The following is a 10711-nucleotide window of genomic DNA, read 5'->3' on the forward strand; positions in this document are numbered from 1 at the left end:
GACTATGCAAAGGCATTTGACTATGTGGATCATAACAAATGTGGAAAACACTGTGAAGAATGGGAATTCCAGAACACTTAATTGTGCTCATGAAGAACCTGCACATAGAACAAGAGGCAGTTGTTCAGACAGAACAAGGGGATACCGCATGGTTTAAAGTCAGGAAAGGTGTTCGTCAGGGTTGTATCTTTCACCATACTTATTCCATCTGTATGCTCACCAAATAATCCAAGAAACTGGACTCAATGAAGAAGAACAGGGCATCAGGATTGGAGGAAAACTTATTAACAACCTGCGATAAGCAGATGACACAACCTTGCTTGCTGAAAGTGAAGCGGACTTGAAGCACTTACTGATGAAGATCAAAGACCACAGCCTTCAGTATGGATTACATCTCAACAAAAAGGAAATAAAAATCCTCACAAGACTAATAACCAACATCATGATAAACAAAGAAAAGATTGAAATTGTCAAGTATTTCATTTTACTTGGATCCACAATCAACACCCACGGAAGCAGCAGTCAAGAAATCAAAGGACGCATCTCATGAGGCAAAACTGCTGTAAAAGACCTCTTGAAAGTGTTGAAAAGCTAAAATGTCACTTTGAGGACTAAGGTAATGGTAGCTGGACACTATACACTTCTTCTTCTTTCATAGCAATGGGGTCAGTTTCTCATGGAGGCAATTATCCACGCTTTCTCTATCCTCCTCCTATTCCTGGCTCTATTTCCTCTGTTGCTCCAGGCAAATAGAGACCAATTACCATGGCTTGGATTTGGGCCATTTGCAAGCTTTTAAAACCCCAGGCACTACGCTAAGAACTAGGAGGTAGAACAAAAGCACTGAATATGTTTAGGCCAATTAATTGGGATGTCCCATGAAACCATGACCCTAAACCTCCAAACCAAGGAGCCAAATCCCATGAGGTTGTATACAAGCACCCTCAGCAGCTACTCTTTTTTTGTTGTCTTGATAGTTATATCTATCACACAACTCTTGCCACTTCAGCTTTTTACAGGTGTACAACTTATTGACAGCAATCCAATAATCAACTGTGCAGCCCTAGCCTTGCACACTGTGACTGTTTTCATTACTCTTAACCCGTACTTTCCCCCTCCCTTCCGCCCCTGCTAACCACTAATGAACTTTGGTCTCTAAACATTTGAATTGTCTTGTCTTTTTATATAAGTGAGATCATACAACATTTGGCCTTTTGTGATTGGCTTATTTCATTCAGCATAATGCCTTCAAGCTGTAGCCCTATATCAAGACTTCGTTTCTTCTACTTGCTGAGTAGTATTCCATTGCGTGTATGAACCGCGTTTTGTTTATCCATTCATCTGTTGATGGGCTTTTAGGTTGTTTCCATCTTTTGGCTGCCAGGAATAGTGTTGCAATGAACATTGGTGTACAAGTCTCTGAGTCTCTGCTTTAAAGGCTTTTGGGTATATACCTAGGAGTGGAATTGCTGGGGCATATGGTAGTTCTCATAGGGTCGCTATGAGTCGGAATCGACTCAGCGGCACTGGGTTATGGTAGTTCTATTTTTAGTTTTTTGAGGAGCTGTCACACTGTTTTCCAAAATAGTACCATTTTGCATTCCCATCAACAATGAATAAAGCTTCCAGTTCCCCCACATCCTCATCAATATTTATTATTTTCTGTTTTTGTTTTATCTTAGCCATCTTAATGGGAGTGAAATGGTATCCCGTTGTGGTTTTGATTTGCATCTCTCTGATGACTAATGACGTTGGGCATCTTTTCATGTGTCTGGTGCCCATTTGAATGTTCTCTTGGGTGAAATGTCTCTTCAAGTTCCTTACCCATTTTATAGTTGGGTTATTTGTCTTTTTGTTGTTAAGTTGTCAAAGTTTTATATATATCTTAGTTATCAAATTTTTATTGTATATACGATTTCCAAAGATATTTCTCCCAGTGGTAGCTTGTCTTTTCACTTTTTGGTAAGGCTTTTTGATGAACAAAAGTTTTTAATTTTTATGAGGTCCCATTTATTTCTTTTGTCTTTTATTGTTTGTGTTTTGTTATTAGATAATCCTTTGTTAAAAGCCAGGCCAGACAGCCTTGCCGCTGCATTTTCTTCTAATAATTTTATGGTTTTATTTTTCACATTTAGGTCCTTAATCCATTTTGATTTTTTTTTTTTTTTTTGTGCGTGGTGTGAAATATGGATCCTGTTTTGTTTTTCTGCCTGTGGAAATCCAGTTTTCCCAAAACCATTTATTGAAGAGACTCGTCTTTACCCCATCAGATGGACCTAGCACCCTTGTCGAAATTCATTTGACCATAGATGTGTGGGTTTATTTCCAGACTCTTAATTCTATCCCATTGGTCTGTGTCTAGTACCAGGTTGTTTTGATTACCGTAGCTGTGCAATATGTTTTAAAATCAGGAAATGTGAGGCCTCCTACTTAGTTCTACTCTTTCAACATTAATTTAGCTATTCAAGGCCTTTTGCCATTCTATATAAAGCTGAGGATTGGATTTTCCATTTCTGTAAAGTAGGCTGTTGGAATTTTGATTGGGATTGTGTTGAATTTATAGATCATTTGGGGTAGTACTGACATCTTAACAATACTAAGTCTTTCAACCCAAAAACACAGAACATCTTTCAATTTATTTAAATGTTCTTTAATCTTTTTCAGCAGTGTTTTATAATTTTCATTGTATAAGTCCTTCGCATCCCTGGTTAGGTTTATTCCTCAGTATTCTCTTAGATGCTCTTGTAAATTGAATTGTTCCCCTAATTTCCCTTTCAGGTTTCTCATTGCAGGTTTATAGAAACCCAGCAGATTTATATTTGTTGACTTTGTACCCTGCAACTTTGCTAAGTTCCTCTATTAGCTCTGGAAGTTTTATTGCAGACTCTGGGATTTTAGGATCATAAAATCAGTGAATAAAGATAATTTTACTTCTCCAACTTGAATACTTCTTGTCTTATTGCTCTGCCTAGGACTTCTAATACAAGAGACTAGAAGTGGTGAGAGTGGGCACCCTTGTCTTGTTCCTTATTTCAAGGGGAAAGCTCCGAGTTTTCTCCATTAACTATAACATTGGCTGTTGGCTTTTCGTGTATGTCCTGAATCATATTGAGAATTTTCCCTCTATTCCAGTCTTCTTGAGGTTTTTCATCAAGAAAGGGTGTTGGATTTTATCAAATGCTCTTTCTGCATCCATAGAGATAACCATGTGGTTCTTTTCTTTTGTTCTATTGATGTGGTGTATTATCTTGATTGATTTTCTAATGTTGAATAAATTTATTCCTGGAATAAATCCTACTTGGTCATGATGTACGACTCTTTTAACATGCTGTTAGATTCTGTTTGCTAGTACTTTGTTGAGGATTTTTGCATCTACCTACATAACAGGTATTGGCTTGTAGTTTTCTTTGGTGTCTTTGGTTTTGGTATCAGGGTTATGTTTGCTTCATAGAATGAATTAGGAAGTGCCCCTTCCTTTTCTATCTTTTTAAGAGTTTAAACAGCAGTGGTGTCAGTTCTTCTCTAAATGTTTGGTAGAATTCCCCAGTAAAGCCATCTGGTCCAGGACTTTTGTTGTTGTTGGAAGGTTTTTGATCATTGATTTGATCTCTTTGCTTGTTATGGGTTTTGATTTCCTCTTGAGTCTATCCTGGAGTATGATCCATGTGCATGAGAGTAGAATGTATATCGTGGTGTTGGGTGGAGTGTTCTATATGTCCGTTAAGTCTAGTTGATTTAGAGTGTCATTCAGATCCTCTATTTCCTTGTTGATCTTCTTTCTAGATGTTCGGTCTAATATTGAAAGTGGTGTGCTGAAGTCTGCTATTATTCTAGTGTTACCTATTTTCCCTTCAATTCTGTCAGTGTTCATGTTATATATTTAGGTGCTCCATTGTTTGGGTGCATATATATTCATGATTGTTAAATCTTCTTGATTAATTGATTCTTTCATCACTATTTAATGTCCATCTTTATCTCTTCTGACAGCTTTTGTCCTAAAATCTACTTTGTCTGATATAAAGATCGCCACTCCAGCTCTCTTTTGTTTATTATTTGCATGGAATATTTTTTCCATGGGTTGAGTTTTGTCCCCCAAAAAATATCTGTTAACTTGGCTAGGTCATGATTCCTAGTATTGTATGATTGTCTACCACTTTGTCATCTGATGTGATTTCCCTATGTGTTGTAAATTCTATCACTATGATGTAATGAGATGGATTAGTGGCAGTTATATTGATGAGATCTATAAGATTAGATAGCATCTTAAGCCAATCTCTTTTGAGAAATAAAAGAGACATGGGGGATCCATACTGCCAAGAGAGCAGTGCTGGGAGCAGAGCGAGTCCTTTGGACCCAGGGTTCCTGTGCAGAGAAGCTTCTAGACCAAGGGAAGGTTGATGACAAGGATCTTCCTCCAGAGCCAACAGAGAGAGCAAGACTTCCCCCAGAGCTAGCACCCTGAATTTGGACTTCTAGCCTACTAGACTGTGAGAGAATAAATTTCTTTGTTAAAGCCATCCACTTGTGGTATTTCTGTTATAGCAGCACTAGATAACTAAGACACCATCCTTTGACTTTCAACCTAATTGTGTGTCTCTTGTAAACAGCTTATAGTAGGACCATGTTTTGTTTTGTTTTGTTTTGTCTTGTCTTGTTTTTATCCATTCTGCCACTCTCTGCCTTTTGATTGGATCCTTTAGTCCATTTGCATTCACAGTAATTACCAATAAGAACTGACTTACTTCTTCCTTTTGTTTTTTTGTATGTCTTAAGCTTTCTTTGTCTTTTACTACTGCTTGCTTTTGTGTTTGTTATTTTATTGTAGTGACTCATTTTGGTTTCCTTCTCCTTTTCTTTTCTGCATGTTTTTTAGATATTTTCTTAGTGGTTACCATGAACATTGCATTTGACAGCTTGTATTTATAACCTCCCAGGGTAAGTTGGTACCAACTTAACTTCAATACCATACAGGAAATTCTATACCTATACCATTCCTCCTGCCCTCCTTCCCCATTTTTTGTTGTTGTTATCACTAATTTTTTTTTGTTGTTATTATTATGCTATTAATTTTTCGTTGTTGTTATCACTAATCAAAAGGTTGGCAGTTAAAATCTGCCAGGCTGGACTCGATGGTACTGGGTTATCACTAATTATGTCTTTACATTTCATGTGCCCTATAACAAAATTTTACCCGTTTTTTGTACATTTGTCATTAAAAAGCATGAATGACAAAATGATTAGAGTTAACAAGCATGAATACCTTATTACTTGCCCGCATGCTTGTCCATACAATTCCCTTTATTAAGAATCTTTCTTTGTGTGTGTGTGTTTGAATTACTCTCTAATGTCTTCTCCCTTCCATCCACAGAACTCACATTCTGTAGAGCCAGTCTGGTGGGTATGAACTCTTTCAGCTTCTGTCTGGAAATATTTTAATTTCACCCTCATTCTTGAAGGACAATTTCCCTGGGTACAGTATTCTTGGTTGACTGTTTTTTGTTGTTGTTTTTGTTTTTCTTTCAGCCCTTTAAATCTTTCATTCCATTGCCTTCTCATCGCTGACGTTTCTGTAGAAAAATCAGCACTTAATCTTATTGGAAATCCTTTGTACGTAGCTGTTTGCTTTTCTCTCACTGCTTTCAGGGTTCTCTCTTTATCTTTATTTTTTGAGAGCCTATGGTGTGTCTTGTTGTAGATTTCATTGAGTTTATCCAGCTTGGGGTTCTTTGTGTTTCTTGGATTTATAGATTTATGTCCTTTGTTAGATTAGGGAAATTTTCTGTCATTATTTCTTGAAATATTCTTTCTGTCCATTCCTCTCTCTCATCTCCTTCTGGAATTCCCATGATGCATATATTAGGTCTCTTGTTGTTGTCCCATAATTCCATTAAAATGTGCTCAGCCTTCTTGAGCCTGCGTTCTTGTTGATCTTCAGCCTCAGTAATTTTAACTATCTTATCTTCTAATTTGCTGATTCTTTCTTCTTCCTGATTAAATCTGTTGACGAGTCCTTCCATTTTGTTTCTTGTTTCATTATTGTCCCTTTCAGTTGCAATATCTCTTTTTTAGATTTTCCTTTTATTTTGTATTGTTTTTCTTATTTCTTTGAGATTTTTATCTTGTCTGTGGTTTCCTTTAACTTTTTAATTATATTTATGTTGTTGTATTATATTCTTCCTTTTTTTTTTTTTTTTTTTTTTCCATTATTTGGCCATCCCTAGATGCACTTTCACATCCTTTGTCATGTTCATTTGGATGGGCTATCATTTTTCGTTCTTTGTGTGTCTTGTGGTTTTTTGTTGGGGCACTGGAATTTTTGAAGGTGTAACTTTATCAGTTCTCCCCAGTATTTTATATTTTTACCTGTGCTACTTTCTGCAAAAAAACTGTTAGAGCCTTCAGCCTTTGCTTACCATTTCCCCTCTCTGTCTGTGATAGCTCCTTCTCCCTCCCTGGTCTTTAATTAGGATTTAGAAGTTCCAGATGTCGATTTTCAACTTTCAATGTCTCCCAAACACACAAGAGAATATGCTGTGATCAATCTCTCTACCAACAAGCACCACCACTCGTGTGAGATACCATGCACTAATCAATCTGTCCACCAGGGGGCACAGTCCTCCCTCTGGTTATTACTCTCTTCCTGTCTCTCTTTCTGCAACCACATCTTCTGTCAGAAAACCCACTCACAAGAGCCCTCCTCTGGGCTGGGTGTTACCCTTGGGTTTTGCCTGAGGCTTCCTTCTCTGCTTTATGGGGGTTCCTCATAACCGAGCTGGCATTCAGGGGAAGCACAGGCAGGCTTTCCTTCATTTCAGGAGGAAGAAGGGCTGGCACTCCCCAGGAGTACCTCCCAGGGGTCTGTCTTGTTGCTTTCAGAGCCCCAGTGGCCCTGTGGTGGTTGGGGAAGCAATCTCCACTTAGGTGACCCTCCTCCTGGCTCCTTTGTAGGGAACCTTCTGCAGGAGTTCATATTAGTCCCACATCTGACAGTTACCAGGTTGGGGAGGGGTTGTCACACTCTGAACAAACCCCTAGGGAGGTCTGCCTTGTTGCTATCAGAGCCCACCCCCTAGTGTGTTGACTGCAGGTGTAGCCCCCACTCAAGATGCCTGCTTCCTGGTACACAGCAGCCTTAGTCAATAGTCTTCAGTGCTGACCAGAAAAGTGAACAGACAGACCTTAAGTTTTTCCCAGGAAGGTCTGTCCTGTTCTTTTCAGAGGCCTGAGCTGTGGGGTGAAGACGGAGGCAGGTAGAGTGCTGACAATGGGAGCAGGCTCCACAGCAGAGACCTCCCGCAGCAGTTCCCAACAGCCTGGCAATCAACAGTTACCAGGTGGGGAGGGAGTGTCACACACCAGTCAGATCCCCACAGAGGCCTGCTTTGTTGCTATCAGAGCCGCCTTGGTAAATTGTTAGCTGTGAGTGCAGCCTCCACTCAACACACCTGCTTCCTAGCATGCAGCAGCCTCTGTCTGCACTTCTCAGCATCAACAGGAAGTGGGGCAGGCTAACCCAAATTAACCCCAAGGGAGTTTTTTCCTGCTAGTGTCAGAGACCTGAGCTGCGGGGTGTGCAGGGAGGCAGGTAGGGTGCCGACTATGGGAGAAGACTCCCCTGCAGGGGCTTTCTGTAGCAATTCACAGCCTGCTTGTGTTTGACAGTGTCTGTGTGGGGAGAGGTTGTCACACTCCAAATGAACCCCCAGGGAGGTCTGCCTTGTTGCTATCAGAGCCCCCTCTGTAGTATATTGGCTGTGGTTTGGCCTCCACTCAAGATGCCTTCCTCCTAGCAAACAGCAGTCTTAGTCAGCAGTTCCCAGTGCCAACCAGAAGAGGGAGCAGATAGACCAGAACTTATTCCCCAGGAGGTTTGTCCTGTTGGTTTCAGAGGCCTGAGCCATGGTGTATGCAGGGAGGCAGGTGGAGTGTTGACTACAACAGTAGACTCCACTGTAAGGGCCTTCTTTAGTAATTCACAGTAGGCTTGCAGCTGACAGTGCCTGCATGGGAGGGATGCTGGCACACTCCAAGCGAACCCACAGAGAGGTCTGTCTTGTTGATTTTAGAGCAGAAGCTTGGAGTCCTATCTCTTTGTACAGGCAGGGGTTGTGGTGGTTAGGGAAGCTGGCTCTTTTGCTAGGGCCACTTCCCAATTCATAGCAGCCGGCAGCCTGCGCATGGCTGAAGGAAAGGGCAGGGACAGTGGGAGAAGGAATTTTTTTACCATGTGCAACTCATTGTTGATTCATTGATTCTTACCTGTCTGCAATTCCCCGCTGCTTTCCTCTGCTTTTTGATTCAGAGGCCCTCAAAGCCAAGCACAATTTCCTTGTTGTATTTGTGGGGGAGGGTAAGAATCATGGTCTGTGTATGCTGCCATCTTCCCAGAATCCCATACATACATTGTTTTCTTTAACTTCACAAAAATTACCCCACAATGACATTGAGGCTTAGAGTACTTAAATAGCTTGTCCAAATTCCCATGGTTGGTACTTGTGGAAGCAGAATTGTAATTCAAATAGGTTTGTCCCCACAGTCTGGAGACTTTGCATTACACCATGCAATCCTCAAATGTAGCTTGACTTACTATATCTCATATTCGAAGGAAGCCATCTCCAGAAAGGGGATCGGTTGTATGGAAAGACAGCTGGGGTGATGTTTAGATGGAGCCTCCATGAAGTTCCAACACCGAGACCAAAGAGACCTCCAAAGTCTCCTGATCTTTCAAAACTGTCTTTTATAGGATTAATTAGCCTAACTTCAGCTTCTTTTTATGATAGTGATAACAACCATATAGCAATAGTTTCTTTTTATCAAGGTACTTGGCACCCTGTCTCAGTTTGGGTTCCCCCAAAAACAGACTCTGAGACAGGGACTTGAATGCTGATAGCTTTTTGAGAGATGATCCTAGGAAACGCCAGTGAGAAGTAGAGATGTAAAACAAGGAGGGGGGAAAAGGCCAAGAAGTGTGCGTTAATGAGCAAGTGTATCACAGTGGGCTCAGTTCCATCAGGCTCAGTTCCACTGGGCAAACTGGGATATTTATCCTGCACCTCCTGTCAATCATTGGTAGGTGGGTACCCTGCCCACTGAAAGCTTCCATGGTGCCCGAAAAAGCCCCAGGAGACAAGCTCAGGTGTCTGAGGTGGGAAACAGTCAGGGTTCACGGAACTGCAGCTGCAGGTGAACTCAGGTGAGATAGGAGATGTGTGGAGGGGGTTCAGTAGCACCTGCTCCACTCCCCATTCTAAAAGGAGGTTCACAGAGTACAAGTAACTTGCTCAGGCTCACACAGCTAGTGTGGAAATTAAACCCAGGTGTTTCTTACTAACCCCAAAGCACCTGCTCTTGATGCTACCCAAACCCATGCAGCTTGTGGTGCTCCTCCGTTAACAGATTTCCTTATCACTTTCCCCAGGAAAATACCATCCACTGGCAAACTGGTGCTGACGCTCACAACTGACGCTTGCGAGGGGAAGGAAAATTTTGTCCGCTACCTTGAGCACGTCCAAGCTGTCATCACGGTCAACGCCAGCAGGAGAGGGGACTTGAACATCAACATGACTTCCCCAATGGGCACCAAATCCATCTTGCTGAGCCGGCGCCCGAGAGATGATGACTCAAAAGTGGGCTTCGACAAGTGGCCCTTTATGACCACGCACACTTGGGGGGAAGACGCCCGGGGAACCTGGACCCTTGAGCTGGGGTTTGTTGGCAGTGCGCCCCAGAGGGGGGTGCTGAAGGAGTGGACCTTGATGCTCCATGGTACCCAGAGTGCCCCTTACATTGACCAGGTTGTGAGAGATTACCAGTCCAAGCTAGCCATGTCCAAGAAGGAAGAGCTGGAGGAGGAGCTGGACGAAGCTGTGGAGAGAAGCCTCAAGAGCCTCCTGAGCAAGAACTAGCACTGCCCGTCTGCACTGACTCCCTCCGTCCCTGTCTGTGGTGCCCCTCCCTAGCTCCACACTCCTATTAGGCACCCAGCAATGACTGTCACCCCGGACAAGTGATTCTGTCTTCTCACCCAGACGCTTCACTCACTGTCAATGATTCCTTTCATTGCAATGGAGAAAATCTTTTTTATTCTATGCCACAAATACATAGTGTTCCCACTCCACCCCCTCCATGTCCTATGTGTGACTCTAACTTCTTTATTTGTGTCATTCAAGTAGGTGGTATCTTGCAAACAAAACTAGGACAGATTTCCCCTCACTTTTTTCATATCCAAGAAGAGAAAAAGATAATTTAAAAAGCCACACACAGAGACTCCAAGAACGTTTTTCAGTAGTCTCAGTGGAGGACCTGTGATGTAAAAACAAAATGGACGCTTATGACAGAGGGCGAGCTCTGAGCGTCATAAGGGACCAGAGATGGTGCCAGTCCTTTGGGGAAAGGTGTTTTGAACTTAGCAAGACAGGTCAGTGACATCGATTAAGGTGCCATGATTCGAAAGATGCCATTGGTAGAGAGTCCTATTTATCAGATGGGGAAAGAGAAAGCACAGGCATGGGAAATGTTACCACCAGCCCCAAGGCCATACGTAGCTCCCCCTGCTCAGCCAGACAGTGAATATGCGATGTAAGTGCTTGGCTGTCCTGCACCAGCTGCTGCTCTCACTGAAGGAAAAGTCTGCAAGAGCAGCCCACATTACCCCCAGTTTGTATAGAGTTCATCCCAGCCCCAATTTTCTGGGGCTCCTCACATTGCTGTC

At 42.0% G+C, this 10711-nt stretch overlaps 1 protein-coding gene across 1 annotated transcript in view; it reads left to right on the forward strand.

Annotated features, from left to right (window-relative positions):
- Positions 1–9995, forward strand: part of PCSK2 (proprotein convertase subtilisin/kexin type 2) — a 326775-nt gene extending 316780 nt beyond the window's left edge. The window contains exon 12 of the mRNA XM_049869771.1: positions 9419–9995. Within this exon, the coding sequence (XP_049725728.1) occupies positions 9419–9905 (487 nt within the window). The 3' untranslated portion in view covers positions 9906–9995. The remainder of the gene's footprint in view (positions 1–9418) is intronic.
- The last annotated feature ends 716 nt before the right edge of the window (positions 9996–10711 follow it).

This window comes from Elephas maximus, chromosome 25, assembly GCF_024166365.1.
Source record: "Elephas maximus indicus isolate mEleMax1 chromosome 25, mEleMax1 primary haplotype, whole genome shotgun sequence".
NCBI lineage: Eukaryota > Metazoa > Chordata > Mammalia > Proboscidea > Elephantidae > Elephas > Elephas maximus.